The sequence below is a fragment of the Pristiophorus japonicus genome, chromosome 1 (genome assembly GCF_044704955.1).
Source record: "Pristiophorus japonicus isolate sPriJap1 chromosome 1, sPriJap1.hap1, whole genome shotgun sequence".
NCBI classification, from domain to species: domain Eukaryota; kingdom Metazoa; phylum Chordata; class Chondrichthyes; family Pristiophoridae; genus Pristiophorus; species Pristiophorus japonicus.
This window is the reverse complement of record NC_091977.1, coordinates 195,096,315-195,113,065: the sequence shown is the minus strand read 5'-3', so window position 1 is coordinate 195,113,065 and position 16,751 is coordinate 195,096,315. Positions and strand designations below refer to the sequence as shown.

General features: G+C 42.8%; 1 protein-coding gene across 1 annotated transcript in view; it reads right to left on the bottom strand.

The window, feature by feature from the left end:
• The window catches only part of fcho2 (FCH and mu domain containing endocytic adaptor 2), a 263,593-nt gene that overhangs the window by 58,055 nt on the left and 188,787 nt on the right, over positions 1 to 16,751 (bottom strand). The window contains exon 16 of the mRNA XM_070885934.1: positions 12,995 to 13,089. Within this exon, the coding sequence (XP_070742035.1) occupies positions 12,995 to 13,089 (95 nt within the window). The remainder of the gene's footprint in view (positions 1 to 12,994; positions 13,090 to 16,751) is intronic.

Genomic DNA, 16,751 nt, shown 5'->3' with positions numbered 1-16,751 from the left:
CCATTCAGTCCATTGTGTCTATGTCAATTCTTTGTTAGAGCAATCCAAAACTAATCCAACTGGTCTGTTCTTTTCCCATAGTCGTGTTATCTTCCTCTGCTTCAAATATTTATCCAATTTTCCAATGGTCTCTGTCTTAATCACTTCTCGGCAAGCCTTTCCATACTCCATCAACTCAGTGTAAATAAATTTCTCCTATCCTTTCTCCTCACACAGGATTTTAAAATTGATGAACCCTAATCCTGCCTCTCCAGCCAGAGGAAGTAGTGTTTCACGGCAAATGAGCCAAAGGTGGGCATAGGAAAAGTTACAAGGACACCCTCAAAGCCTCCCTGATAAAGTGCAACATCCCCACTGACACCTGGGAGTCTCTGGCCAAAGACTGCCCTAAGTGGAGGAAGTGCATCCGGGAGGGCGCTGAGCACCTTGAGTCCCATCGCCGAGAGCATGGAGAAATCAAGCGCAGGCAGCAGAAAGCGCGTGCAGCAAATCTGTCCCACCCTCCCTTACCCTCAATCTGTCCCACCTGTGACAGGGACTGTGGCTCTCATATTGGACTGTTCAGCCACCTAAGGACTCATTTTGAGAGAGGAAGCAAGTCTTCCTCAATTCCAAGGGACTGCCTATGATGATGTACTGTTGTGCCTACTTGGCAACTATGGAGAACAGTTTTCACAGGTCTGGGTTGTCAGAAAGCCAGATGCAGAGCTGTGCCATCCGCTATAAGGACAGCAGTTGTTAAGAAGTCTCATAGGACTGAAACAACCAGTGATGGTGCCAGTCAGCTGCAGCCTCAGGCTACCTCCACCTCCTTCCAGGTATTACATACAATTCAGACTTATGGTGACGGTGCCTTGGAGTGGGGCCACCACCTGATGCAGCATTACCTCCACTTCAACAACCATCAAATAAAATGGGATGCTGAGTTGTTCCATTACTTGCCTGTAAATTCATGCAGGTGCTTTGGATTTCCTTTTTACCTCCATTTTAACTCGTCATTTCTTAATCCCCTGTCCCTTCAGCCTTGGCAAAACTGTTAGTGGGCTGACATGCCTTTTGAACCTTTTGTTAAGTTTTCAGAATTTTTCACCCCACTTCCTTTCAATTCAAGGGAACAGTAGTGCAGTGGTTATGTTATTGGACTAATAATCCAGAGGCCTGGACTAATGATCCCAGGACACAAGTTCAAATCCCACCATGGCAGCTGGGAATTTAAATTTAATTAAATAAATCTGGAACTAAAAAGAAAAGCTTGTCATAAAAACCCATCTGGTTCACTAGCGTCCTTTAGGGAAGGAAATTTGCTGTACTTATCCGGTCTGGCCTATATATGTGACTCCACACCCACAGCAATGTGGTTGACTCTTAACTGCCCTCTGAAATAGCCCAGCAAGCCACTCAGTTGTTCAAGGGCAATTAGGGATGGGCACTAAATGCTGGCCTTGCCAGCAACGCCCACATCCTGTGAACGAATAAAAAAAATTGCAGTAGCCTTTTAACCTTCACTCTCATATTTTTCACTCCCACCACTAGTGTGCTCCGTACACCTGCCCAAGGATCTGTGAATAATTATGCAAAAAGCTGATCCACAAAATGTGATTACCATTAGCACATTATTTTTTTGATGTTAGCACCAGTTCTTAACCAATTAGAACTGATTTCATAAGTAGAGGAAAATGGCCTCATTTTTTCTAATATATTATTTTAAAATGTACATTTAATTTATTTAAATTGATGTCCTCTTGATGTCCACCTCAACCTTCTTCTCTAGATTGTCCTCAGAACATCTCTATATATTTAGATCATTCTTGTGCTATTCTCTGCATCCTCGCCAATGCTTGTATGACGTTTTTGTAGCACGGTGACCAAACATACATACATAGTCCAGGTGTGGTCTGACCAATGCATTGTAAAGCCTTAGTATAAAGTCGGTTTTCTATCATAATATTCTTGAACTGTTTCTTTGCAATGTCTACTATGATTCCCTGAATTTCAAAAATCTTCTGTCACTACTGTCAAACTTGACGAGCTACAATTAGTTTGGCATGCAGATTAGAACATGACATAGGTATGAGCACTAAACCCTATGGTACTCTACTCAATATCTCACTTCTCTCCAGGCTGACATTACACTTCCCATTAGTACTTTTTAGCCAATATCTTATTCACTGCCACATTCTACCTTGGTTTCTCATGGCTCTTAAGTAATTAGAAGTCTCTCCTGTGGAACTTTGTCAAGTCAAGTTTAAATAAATCATAGCTATACTATCTATATTAGTAACAACATCCTGAAAGATAGCAACTAAACATGTTTTATACTGTATTATAAATGACAACGTGGCAATGAGAATAACTTACAATTAACCGAGAATGTTAGTAATCTCCGAGTCACACATGCCCAGCAAATAACAAAGACCATTTACTTGTGTTGCAAGCATGACAACAGCACTTCAACACACAAACCAATGAGCAGCCATGTTACTGCAACATGCTATATTGAGATGACCACCGGATCAGGCTAACTGGGCCTTGATTTAACATCCCATCCAAAAGATAGCACCGTTGACAAGACAAAACACCCACAGTACTGTCATGTCAGCCTAGATTATGTGTTTAAATCCTGTAATTAGGTGCAAACCCACAACCTTCTGATTTATAGGTTTAATAACAGAACACTTGTAAGCTTGTGCCCATCTTAACGAGATATACACTGGCACGGCTAGTAGAACAAGAAACCTTAATGGATTTCATGAAGAACACTGACAGGTTCTTGTCAACAAATGGGATTCAAGGTTATTAAAAATGGACCAAGGGAACAGGAGGGCTAGAGGAACCAATCTGAAACAGTTACAATGCTACTAAGAACCACGTAGAAGGCTAATGCATGAAAGAGGCAACAAGTCATCCATTTCCATACCACAGAGTGGCAAGAAAAGTTCAAATCTGATTTTCTGAGCACGGAAGTTCAGCAATTTCAAATAGGAAGGTAATTAAACAACAGGGAGAGTCATTGGGATTATTTTCAAGCAATTCAAGGAGTATTTACGAATCTGAGATGAGTAATTGCAATTCAGATTCCAGCTGTGCAGAATCCTGTTCACTTTACCTGGCTCCTGCCTGGCTAGATCTCGAACTGTCCTGCATGGAAAAAAGCTCTCTGCATGTACTCTCTCCCAATTGTTAGAAACAGAAATATTTAGAAAGCAGGAAAGGGAAAACCTTTGCTCTCTAAACATTCAAATTGTGGTAAGGTAAGTTTTGAAATGCATTTTGTAAACCAGGTTTGACACTGCATTGGATTTATAATTTGTGTAGCATCAAATCAAAGTAGTATGAGATGACTGCCTCCAGCAAGTCCCACTCTGCTTCTCTCTGGAATTAGGTAAGGCCCCAACTCTGGATATATGCTCCCAAGTTTAGTGTTAGTGTGAAGTGGAAATTGCTTCAATGCTAAACATATAGTACAAATCAATGGTTCTCAAACTGGGGTACGTGGGCCCGGTGACGTTTCAGGGGGTCCATGACAACATAACGACTCATCATCCCCAGACACCTGCAGTTGGCCTTCTGCAATGACAAGGAGCTCAACAAGTTGCTGGGATGGGTAACCATCGCACAGGGCGGCATGCTGCCTAATATCCAGGTTATGCTGCTGCCGAAGAAAACCTGCACTGGGAGCACAGAGCATGTGAGAATGAATCTAATAACCCAAAGGCTCTTTTCACAGCCACCGACAATATCTGCGAATGGGCTCGCTACTGTCTGAAGGGAGTCAGAGAGATCTTGAGTTAATTTAATAAATTACCCTGTTTTAGATCTGCTCACATGTCTTTTCAGTTCCCTATCTCGATTGCACTACTGCTCGCACATATTCCCCTCTAGTTAGTGAATAATTAAAAATTAGTGAAGAATCAATAGTTTTGAAAATTTCGCAACCTTTGGTTTTGTGAATAATTTTTAAGAATGCATCCCGGTGCATAAATGATAACTATATGAAGATATTCGGAGGTGATGAAGTAATTTAGTAATCCATTTAGTAAAAAAAGGCCCCCATTCTGTTCTAGATTTAGATAATTTGAATGCAGGTTTATTTCTCGGGAGTCCTGGACACTTCTGATCAGTTCAAATCTAATCCGGAACATTAGAGTAAGTGTGGGAAAGAGGCCACTCTCGGGCTGAGTGTTTCTTTCCTGTTTTCTATTTGTACTGCATTGTTCCTAGATTCGTCTTGAATTATTTTTAATTTTGCTTCTTTAGCATTGAATTAAAATTGAGGCTTTTGCTAATTTCAAATTATATTTAAAAAAACAGGCTTTGTAGTTAAAGTTAGTAGATGAGCGGTAGTTGCTAGGATGGTACTTAAACTTAATGTAACAAGTAGGAAAGTGAACAGCAGGCGCAGCTTTAAATAAATTGTCAAAATATCACACCACAGATAGACAGTGAGAAGCAGGCACGTCCATCTCTTTGATATCTGTAAGTAAGTAATTAAGGCATTACAGTATTAAAACACTCTTTACATACATCACTTTCGTATTATGAGTATTATAATTTAGATTGGGGGAGGATCCAAGATTACGAATCGATTTGAAAAAGGGTCCTTCGGGGGTCTGTGATTACTAATCGATTTAAAACGGGGTCCTCTAACCAAAAAAAGTTTGAGAACTAACGATATAAATGAATACATGCCAATCCACAAAACTCAAAAAAGCTGAGTAACCATTTAAAAAATAAAGTTGACACAGTCCCCAAAAGACTGACAACTCAAAAAAAACAGTCCCAAATAACAGCCTATGACCAAGCCCACTAATTCAAAGTCACTTAATGTTAAATTTCTCTTCATTACATTAGATTTCAAAAAAAATTTTATTAGTGTTTTGGGATCACATTCCACATTTCAATCTTTTTTTTGAGGAAAAATGAAACTGAATGGTCTTCATACAAAATAAGTAGGAACATGAACTGGTTATGATTTCAGCTTCAGCCATGAACTCATTGAATGGCGGTGCAGGCTCGAAGGGCCGAATGGCCTACTCCTGCACCTATTTTCTATGTTTCTATGTAAATCCAATATTCAAACCAGTTATATTGGGGTCAAGTTTCGGGTCGCGCCGAAAACTCACCTCGGTATTCTCCCCTCCCTCAGGTCGATCCAGGCCCTCGGCGCTGCGCAGCACAAGCTGTGGGGGACGGAGCCGGGTCCCAGCGCTGAAAACAGTGCCAGGACCTCTGCACATGTGCGCTACAGTGTGCGTGCATGTGCAGTAGCTCCAATCGCCTGAGGCTGTGTGGGAGGGGCCCGAAGCACGCTGCCCCTAGCCCTCCTCCTCCTGCCCCCCGCCGGGCTCTCTGTCTTCTCCTCCTCCCCCCCTGGCTCTTTCTCTCTTTTCTCTCTCCCCCACCCCCCACCCACTCCGGGCTCTTTCTCTCCCTTCTCTCACACCCGGCTCTTTCTCTCCCTTCCCTCCCACCACCGGCTCTTTCGCTCCCTCCCATCCGCCGCCCCCCGGCTCTTTCTCTCCTCTCCCCCTCCTGCTCCTTCTCCTCTCCACCCCCCTCCTCTCCTCTCCCCTTCACCCCCTCCTCTCTTCCTCCTCCTCCCTCCCCTTCCCTCTCCCTCCCCTCCCTCGCTGTCAGAAACACAGAGACACAGAGAGAGAGAGAGAGAGAGACTGACAGACAGGCAGACAGAGACACTGACAGAGACAGAGACACACTGGGGGGGGCCCCATCCTAGCATGCTGTTGGAGGGCTCCCGGTGCTGCAGTCGGTGAATAGAAACGTAATTTTTTATTTATGATTTTTTAATTATTTTTTTTATTTTTAATTTTTTTTTTAGTTGATTTATTGATTTATTTATCATTTATTATTGATGATGTTTCATTTTGTAAACTTCCCTCCCGTCCCCATCTCTCTTCCTTACGCCTGATTTTCTAAGTGTAGGCAAGGTTTTTCTGAGCGTACAAAAATCTACACTTACTCCATTCTAAGTTAGTTTGGAGTAAGTTTTCGCTGCCTAAACTTGCAAAACAGGGGTAAGTGGCCAGACACGCCCCCTTTTGAAAAGAAATCTGTTCCAAAATGAAACTGTTCTAACTCACTAGAACTGGAGCAAAGTAAATGCCAAGAATTGCAATTTCTATGGCCCCAAGTTTCCACATGATTTGCTCCTGATTTTTAGGAGCAACTGGTGGAGAACAGAGTATCTTAGAAATCGCAATTCTCCACATTTAAGTTTTCTGCAGTTCTAGTCAGTTAGAACAGTTTCACTTTTGAACAGAATTTTTTTTTCAAAAGGGGGCGTGTCCGGCCACTGACGCCTGATTTGAAAGTTTCCACAGTGAAAACGTACTCCAAACTAACTTAGAATGGAGCAAGTGAAGATTTTTGTAGGCTTGAAAAAACCTTGTCTACACATTAAAAAATCAGGCGCAGGTTACAAATTAGGCGTCCGGAACGAGGTGGGGGGGGGGAAGGGACGTCATTAAATTCTACAATAAATCCTTAGTTATACTTATACAAATATTATACAAATAATTTCAACCTGAATAAACATTTATAAGCAAAGAATAGATTAAATAAACCATGTTCCTACCTGTGTGAAAGTGCTTCAGGCAGGGAGAAGGCTGCAGGAAGCCTCACAAGTTGAGGCAGCCGTTCCCGACTGCAGGGGAGGGAAGGCAGTAAGGGCCCGACCGACGGCAGCGGGGGGCAGGCAGGGAGGAGGCAGCCGTTCCCGACGACAGGGTGGGGGGGGCGGGGGAGGCCCCCCTGCCGTCGGTCGGGCCCGTCGGGAAACGGCTGCCTCAACTTCTGAGGCTTCCTGCAGCCTTCTCACTGCTGCAAGAAGCCTCAGTGATGATCATGGAAGGGCAATGTGGTTTTATAAAAAATTTTTTAAAGTTGAACAGCTACAAAGAACTACAAAAATGGCTGAGTGCCAATGTTTCCTTCACACTGCGCGTGCGCGAACGCTCCAACGCGCACGCGCAGGGTTGCCGGCACGAAAAAAACTCATTTAAATGGTACCCGCCCCCTCCTACTTACAAAATCGGCGCGAGTGGTAGGCTCCGCCCCCTGGGCGCCGCGCCAAGCTGACATCGAGCTGCAAAGCGCTCGAGAATAGCGCGTTTCTTTTCAGGCGTCGTTTTCGGCACGAAAAACGGGCGCCCAGTTCGGAGGGGCACCTGTTTTGCCGCGTGTAGAAACTTGGGGCCTAAGATACTCCAGTCTAAACTAGTTGCTCCAAAAAAAAAAGAGAGCAAGTCAGGCCAAAACTTGACCCCAATATGGGGTGGAGAAACTGTAATTCGCAAAAGTGTAATTTTTGCAGTGGTAGTTTAAAAAATATTGGAAAGAGAAATTAATTCTGATGATGTGAAATTTATTTCCTAAGTAGGCGGGGGGCATGCTCTTCCCCCAGGAAATTTAAACTTTTCAATGCTTTGAAGTAGACTGTGATTCAGCATTAAGCAGAGAGAGATACAGAGAAATGAGCTGTGTACAAAAGGTGAAACTAAATTAACTGCGTGGAACTTTGAATGGAAATTTCTAGAAATACCCGGTGTGTGCAATGAGAGCATTTTCTTTTTTGAAAAATGCTGACATGCGATGAGGGGATTGCCCTATGAGGAAAGATTGAGTAGACTAGGCCTATATTCCCTAGAGTTTAGAAGAATGAGAGGTGATCTAATTGAAACATATAAAATTCTTAAGGGCTTGACAGGGTTAATGCTGCGAAGATGTTTCCCCTGGCTGGGGAATCTAGAACACGGGGTCAGTCTCAGAATAAGGGGTCGGCTAATTAGAACTGAGATGAGAAATTTCTTCACTCAAGAGTTGTGAATTTTTGGAATTCTCCAGTTTAGAGAGCTGTGGATGCTCAGTCGTTGAGCACATTCAAGACAGAGGTCGATAAATTTTTGGGAACTAAAGGAATTAAAGAGATAGCGCCCAAGTTTCCACATGATTTGCGCCTGATTTTTTAGGAGCAACTGGTGGAGAATGGACTATCTTAGAAATCGCAATTCTCCACATTTTTTTTTCTGCAGTTCTAGTCAGGTAGAACAGTTCCACTTTGGAACAGAATTTTTTTCTTCAAAAGGGGGCGTGTCCGGCCACTGACGCCTGATTTCAAAGTTTCCACAGTGAAAACGTACTCCAAACTAACTTAGAATGGAGCAAGTGAAGATTTTTGTAGAACTGAAAAAACCTGTTCTACACATTAAAAAATCAGGCGCAGGTTACAAATTAGGCGTCCAGAACGAGGTGGGGGGGGAGGAGGAGGGAAGGGAAGTCATTAAATTCTATAATAAATCCTTATTTATACTTATACAAATATTATACAAATAAATCCGACCTGAATAAACATTTATAAGCAAAGAAAAGATTAAATAAACCATCTTCCTACTTGTGTGAAAGTGCTTCAGGCAGGCCTTTCGGGACCGAAGGCTGAACGGGCCGGCCCGAGATTTCAGGCAGGGCCCGTCCCCAGCACCAGATTTACAGGTAGGTGGCGTTGGGTCGGGTCGGGGGGAGGGAGGGAGAGAGAGTGGGGGAGGGAGGGGGAGGTCAGGTCGGATCCAGTCTGGGGGCGGGGAGCGGGAGTCGGGTCGGGTCCAGTCGGGGGTGGGGGGGGGGGGAGCGGGAGCAGGAGCACGGGTCGGGTCGGGTCGGGTCCAGTGGGACGGGAGTGCGGGTCGGGTCCAGTCCGGGGGGGGGGGGGGGGCGGAGCGGGAGTCGGGTCGGGTCCAGTCCGGGGGCGGGTGTCGGGTCCGGTCCGGAGGGGGGGGGGGGGCGGGGAGCAGGAGCTGGCCGTGGGAGGAGCCTTATTCACGCAGCCCCAGTGAAGCCATTCGGCCAGGGCTAGGGGCTGCGTGCTTCGGGCCCCTCCCACACAGTTTCGGGCGCCTGGAGCTACTGCACTTGCGTGCCCACTGTAGCGCGCATGTGCAGAGGTCCGGGCACTGTTTTCAGCGCAGGGACCTGGCTCCGCCCCCCCCACAGCTCTTGCTGCGCTGCGCCGAGGGCCAGAGGACCTGCAGGGAGGTGGAGAATACCGAGGATTTTTTTAGGCGCACTTTGTGGCGCGAAAAACGGGCGTCCAGGTCGGGACTGCGCCGTTCTAGGCGCGTGTGGAAACTTGGGCCCATAGTGTGGTAAGGTAGAGTTGAGGTAGATGATCAGCCATAATCTTGTTGAATGGCAAAGCAGGCGTGATGGGCCAAATGGCCTACTCAAGCTCCTATTTCTTATGTTCGTATGATACTAGGATAGATCTACATGGTGGTGGGAGTTACAGACTCATCTCCATCATCCACATAAACTGTAAAACCTTCAACTTGTTTCAGAGATGGAGATTGCCATATTTTGCACAGAATATTGACATGTAGCATTCAGAAAGCCTAATGCCAACACAAGCATCTATAATATCTGTAAACTCTATCATTTACATAGTATAGGCTCAAATTTAGCCCACCTACCGGATATGCGTCGCCTTTCTCTGAGGATAAGTATGTCGGAAAAAAAAAAAATCGCTCCCACTTTGGCCGCTGTCTGGCCTCTCCTCGGTCTTCACGCAGCGTGGCCAGTTGGGTTGGGGGCGGAGCTAGTGTACTGCGCTGAAAACTGTGCCGGAACGTCTGCACACGCGCAGTGGAGTGTCCGCACATGTGCAGTAGCTTCTTTCCCCCAGCCTCTCCGTGCATGTGCTGCAGCGCTGTGTGTGTGGGACCCGATGCCCACCCCTAGCCCTAGCTGAGTGGCGTCCCGGTGCAATCGACCTCAGGTTTAAAATTTTATGCACTGTAGCTATTTTTGAACTTTATTAATGGTTTGTCATTTTCCTGGACTTTTGGATATTTTGAAAAAATTATGTAAATATGTTTTGTCTCTTGCGAATAATGGTGACCATTTGTCAAGCCTAATCACCTGGTGCTATTGTGAAAGAAGAACATAAGTGACGGAGGAACACTGAGAGAATATTTTATTTATTGAAGTAGACTTTATTTCGATAATATGGGCTCAATTTTGGCCCAGTATAATCATTGCAAACAAATAGTTGTTTAAATTAGTTGTGAGATTAGGGCAATTTAATTCAACTATCTTTTACTTTTTACTTTTGTAGTTTAAGCTTCCATGAATGCATCTGTTGTATAGTAAAGTAACTTTGCAAAGTTTATCATAAGATGTCCTGTATAGCTGTTTGATCCTATTCACATTCTTTAGTCAAGTCATTAAGTTCTGCTGGCCTCCGATGTACCTACCTGCGCTGATTTCTTAACTCGCCGCAAGGGTTTTATGAAGTGGCCACATACGCTGACCTAAGTAGATTTGGAGTAACTATTAGCTGGCCAAAGTGACCTAAATGGCCAAAACTGGCATAGGTGGCTGGTAATCCCCCCTTTTGAGAAAAACTAAACTAAACTAAAAAAATCGTAACTAACTCACTTACACTGGCGCAAATTGAATGTTCAAAATGGGGATTTTTAAGATACTCCAGAAAAATCAAGTTGCTCCAAAAAAAAAAGCAACTCCTGGCCAATTTTGAGCCCTATGTGAGGGAGCTATCATTTTCAACATCATTATCAAAGCTATTTTATTAATTGAAGACCAGGTTTTCAGCAGTGATGAGGCAGATGCCACATAAAACCAACCTGATCCAGCATTGATCTGAACCCCAGAAACAGCCAGCAAATATTTATCTAGCTCAGGATTGATCAAGAGCCACAATTTCTTCAAATTTGAGTTTGCCATCTCCTGAACCAGGATATAAAATAAGTGAATGGTGAAACTGTACATCTAGAATAGCCTGAGCATATGTTTGAGCTTCTATATAATCACCCCACATTACTCCAATAGTGTCAATATTCAAGCTCTTTGGCATGTTCAAGATGAACCTTTTGTTCTTAACCATTGCTCCAAATTTCACACTGCTGGCAGACAGCCTTGGAGTCATCAGTAGCAATGTGCTGAACTAGCTTTGCACTTGGATAACATTAGCGCACTCGGAAAACAGCTTTGCCTGACTCTAAACGCATAGCAACTTGCCTCTTCTGCACATGGGCAACGTTGAGTGCAAGCACTCGAGATAACTCGCAAAAACTCGCAAAATCTGTAAAGTCCTGAACATTTTGGTCACCATACGGCTAGTACGAGAACAGACTTGAATCATTGATGCTCGCGCTAAACACAAGCGACTGACAACTACAATGTTCCACCGGTATGTAGCGATGTGGGTCCTGGTTGCTGGTACTCAATCTCAAAATACAAGTAGTACATGAATATCTAAATAATATTTCCACTTTTAATATCACCTTTAAGTTCTGTATAATGGTGTAATATTAGCATTTCTCCCTTCAGCTACAAGGTAGGCTCTCCATGTATATGCTCAGAAGTGCACTTTCATCTCTATCATATCCTACAGTTTCCTTGCATATCCATCAATCCCAAGTATCAAAATTATTTCCTCAGTTTTACAAGAACCAATTTCAAATTCAATCGAATAATAAATCTAAGAATGAAGACAAACAGTTGCAGTGTGAAGTTTAGAACAAACAGCCCATCTGTTCAACCATAATGCTTGTATGACTTACATAGCTTTATGAGTCTACAATGTAATGTATTTAACATCTTCAATAGAATGTTTAACCAGGGAATTTATTAAATAAGGATCCCTCTTTGATCCAAGAATATCCTATTCCATCAATGATCAGATACCAATCTTAAAAGTATATTTATACCTGCCTTATTTTAATATGGTTACTTTTCTCATTGTTTTCAAGCTGCCCAGCACAACACATTGCTCCATTACCAAACAGGTGAAATGTAACATCCGTTGAGTTATTTACTTAGATGTACATGACTGGTATGATCACCTATCTCTCTAAATATCCCAGCTTTTTCTGAAGAATTGCATTTCTCTCATCTCACTCGTCAAATGAAGAGAGGTGGGCAAAGTGAGGCGTAGAGGAAAGGAAGATCACAAACAGATTTGTCTGGCTGAAATCAGGGATGCACCATATGAAGGATTGAAGAAAAAAAATCTATATTCAACACTGCAGTGCAACATACAATGTTGCCACAACATTTTTAAAATCAGTATTTTATGTAAGTATGCATAAATAATTTGATGTTTAGAGACCACTAAGGTAAAACAGCTCAGTTGTGATACAGGCACCCTTCTACCTATCCCAAATAAAATAACTCAATCCAAAATGCATAAAATCACTTTGTTCGATATTCGATACTTTCTACTGTTGCAACCCATTGCACAAAGTTTTCCAACAGGTTTCAGATGTTCTCAATTTGACGATATGTTCCACATAAATTTGTTTTTCCATCTGCAACTTTCAACAGTTATTTAAGAAAGATGCTTTTCCCCCTCCATCTCTACTGGGCTTAAACAATTGGCCTCAAATATAAAAAGGCTGTGTTCTAATACACTGCGGTACTGGTGCTCATCCTTTTACCTCTATAAAAATAATTGATAGGATTGTATTTATCCACAATTGGTAGAAATATCCTTTAAATACATGTATTTTGAGTAACCCAATTTAAATGTAGAGTACTTTGAAATCTTGTTTCTGAATGAAGTAACTACTTGCAGTGCTATTTTACCTCAGTAAAAATAAGTGAGAATGAATAACAACTGCACTGCCTCTTTTGCATTTTATTAAATTGGGAGCAACCAAAATCTCTCTCCTGCACAAATAAGATCAAAGTGCAGTATCAAGGAGCAAAAGTCTCTCAGGAAAACTGGGTTTAGGATCAACAGAACACTATCATCATTTGTCAATGGTATTTTATGTATTAGATCAAATGAAAATCTTAGCAAATGCTTAAAGGAAACTTTTATCACATTATTTTGTTACCATGAAATACTGACATGTAACATGCACAAAAATCATATGCTTAGCTGAAATTGTAATATATACCATATTATTCTATTTTAAATATTTACACCATTGAGCAACATTAGAAACTGGATATTCACCTGATGATGTAGTTGATGTAGATGAAGACGAGGAATCAAGTGGAGGTCCAAACAATGGATCCAGTGAAAACAAGTCACTATTGACCCTCTTGGCACTATGTGGTTTAAGTAGAAGTGGAAAGTTTTAATGTATTGCACTATTCCATTAATTGGTTATTACTTTCTGTAGTTAATTAATCCTGATATTTTGGTTTTAATGTCTATATAAAGCTCGCATCCCTAATCTATTCACTGATGTTTGCACGATTGGTAACATTTTATGAAAATGGGCCCAGAAAGAGACACAGAAATGGTCATTCATGTTTTGTTTACCATGAGAGCTTTGCACCTGTGGACTATATTTTCTCAGGCAAATGCTTCAATCATAAATATGCAAGCATTGTTTAGTTATGTACTTCAATTTATATGAAGTTTCATCATATCTGTCAAATATCTCAATGTGCTTTATATACAATGAATTATTTTGAAATGTATTCACTTAAGTAGTCAAATATAGGAGCCAATATGCACACAGCAGAATCTAATTAAAAAAAACAACAAAATGATTAATCATGGGATAAAATGTTAACCAGGATGGCAGAAAATTTCCATACTCTATCTTGAAAAGTGCCATGGGATCTTTAATGTCCCATGAGCCACTGGAATTGGTAAATTGAGCCTTAGTTTAATGCCTCAAAGAATCTTCAGCACCTCAGCCAAATAATGTCATCTTCAGCACCTCAGTCTTCTTAGAACAGAGGAGGTTGAAAGGAGACCTAATTGAGGTGTATAACATTTTGAGGGGACTGGATATAGTGGACAGCAAAGGCCTATTTCCCTTGGTCAAAGGGTCAATTACGAGGAGGCATAGGGTTAAGGTGGTTGATGGAAGGTTTAGAGGGGATTGAGGGGAAGCTTCTTCATGCAGAGGGTTGTGGGGGTCTGGAACTCACTGCCTGGAAAGGTGGTAGAGGCAGAAACTCTCACCACATTTAAAAGGTGCTTGGATGGGCACTTGAGGTGCCGTAACCTGCAGGGTTACGGACCTAGAGCTGATAAGTGGGATTAGCCTGGATAACCTCTTGTTGGCTGGCGCAGATACGATGTTAAGTACTTCAGGGAATCTAATACAGCCAGAGTGATCTCCTGGACTAGTTTCGATCGCCTGAATGGGTTGGAGGGGAATTTTCCCAGATTTATTCCCCCAATTGGTCTGTGTTTTTATCTATTTTTTTGCCTTTCCCAGGAGATCGTATGGCTCTGGGTGGAGTGGAGTGGAGTGTAAAATGTTGCGATACATGGAGTATCACAGTTGTGGGTGGCGGGCTGGTTGGGCCAGATGCTCTTTATCTGTCTGCCATTGTTCATACGTTTATCTGTAACCTTCAGGGCCGAGGGCTGTCTGGCTCTTTGTTGGCCAGCGCGGACATGGTGGCCGAAATGTTCTCCTTCTGTGCTGTAAATTTCTATGTTTCTAATGGAGCACTCTCTCAACACTGTATTGAAATGTCATCTTAGATTGTGTGTTCAAATTCTGGATTGAGACTTCAAGCCCAATCTTCAGGCAAGACTGCAATCAGTGTCGAGCTGACACTGTAAACACCATATCCAGACCTTTGAATTACATCAGCCTTAAGTTCAAAGGGAGAAATTACACCCAGAATCTTGGCAGGCATCTCCCATTTTGTGGATTCAGAGATTGCCTAAAACGAATGCATCCTAGAAACTTTCCCTACCTTTCATGACTTCTAATAACAAAATACTATCCAGATTCAAACAGATCCAATGCTTATATTAAAGAAAATTAAATGAGGCCAAAAAGAGCCACCTGAACCTTAATTGTGAGTAATAATGTTTTAACTTTTTGGTCTTGGGATGTGGGCAAAGTAACATTTATCTATCTCTAGGTGCTTTGAGAAGGTGGAGGTGGGAGCCCTCTAAGATGGTGTTAGGTAAGAGAATCCAGGATTCTGACCCACTGATGATAAAGAATCTATGATGTATGTCCAAGTCAGGATGGTGTGCGACTTCTTGGGTGGGCATCTTGTAGATGATGGTGTTTCTTTAATATTGTTGCTCTTATTCTCCTTTGTGGCAGAGATCACGTGAGGAAGTAGCTGTCGAAGTAAACTTGGTTGAGTTGCTGCAGTGCATCCTCTAGATTACACATACTGCAGCCACAGTGCACTGGTGGCAGAGGGGTGCACACCAAGTCCACTGATCGGGACACCAATCAAGTGAACCGCTTTGTCCTGAATGGTTTTAAACCTCGAGTGTTGTTGCTGTTGCACCCAGCCAGGCGAATGGTGAGTATTCAATCATACACCTGACTTGAGCCTTGTAAATGCTGGAGATGTTAGAAGAGGTCAGGAGGTGAGCCACTTATCACAGAGTACCCAGACTCTGTCCTGCTCTTGTTGACACAGCTGGTGCAGCTTCTGGTAAATGGTAATCTCCAGGATGTTGATGGTGGAGGACTCGGTGTTGGTGATGCCACTGAAGGTCATGGGGACGTGGCTGGGCTTTCTCTTGTTCGAGATGGTCATTACCTGGCACTTATGTGGTATGACAGTTACCTGCCTCTGGTCAGCCCGAGTCAAAAAGGAGTTAGATGAGGTCCTTACTACTAGGGGGATCAAGGGGTATGGCGAGAAAGCAGGAATGGGGTACTGAAGTTGAATGTTCAGCCATGAACTCATTGAATGGCGGTGCAGGCTAGAAGGGCCGAATGGCCTACTCCTGCACCTATTTTCTATGTTTCTATGGATGTTATCCAGGTCCAGTTGTAGGCTGGCAAAGGCTGGTTCTGTATCACAGGAGTCGTGAATGAAGCTAAGTATTGTGGAATTATCAGCAAACAGCCTAACACTATGACCTTTTGATGAAGGGAAGGTCATTAATGAAGTAGGTGAAGATGTTTGGTCTGAGGAAACTGCCCTGAGGAACACTTGTAGCATTAAATTAAATAGATGAGGAAATTGCAGATGTAAGAGTCATAATTTTCCAAAGCTCTCTAGATTCAGGAATTGTGTCTTTAGATTGGAAAATTGCAAAGGTCACACCACTATTTAAGAAAAGAGGGAGAAACCAGATAACTGCAGACACAATTTTACATCAGTTCTGTGGAACATAAGAACACAAGAAATTGGAGCAGGAGTAGGCCATTTGGCCCTTCGAACACGCTCCGCCATTTAATAAGATCATGGCTGATCTGATCATGGACTCGGGTCCACTTCCCTGCACGCTCTCCATAACACCTTATCAGTTAAGAAACTGTCGATCTCTGTCTTAAATTTATTCAATAACTCAGCTTCCACAGCTCTCTGAGGCAACGAATTCCACAGCTCTCTGAGGCAACGAATTCCACAGATTTACAACCATCAGAGAAGAAATTCCTCCTCATCTCAATTTTAAATGGGCGGCCCCTTATTCTAAGTTTATGCCCCCTAGTTCTAGTCTTCCCTATCATTGGAAACATCCTCTCTGCATCCACCTTGTCAAGCCCCCTCATAATCTTATACGTTTCGATACGATCACCTCTCATTCTTCTGAATTCCAGTGAGTACAGGCCCAACCTACTCAACCTTTCCTCATAAGTCAACCCCCTCATCTCCGGAATCAACCTAGTGAACAACTGGAATCTACTATCAGAGACAGTGACTGAGCACTTGGACAAGACTGAACTCATCGAAGAAAGTCAGCATGGATTTGTGAAGGATAGGTAATGTCTGACTAATCTAGTTGAATGTGGAAAGAGGCATGCCTATAGATGTTGTCT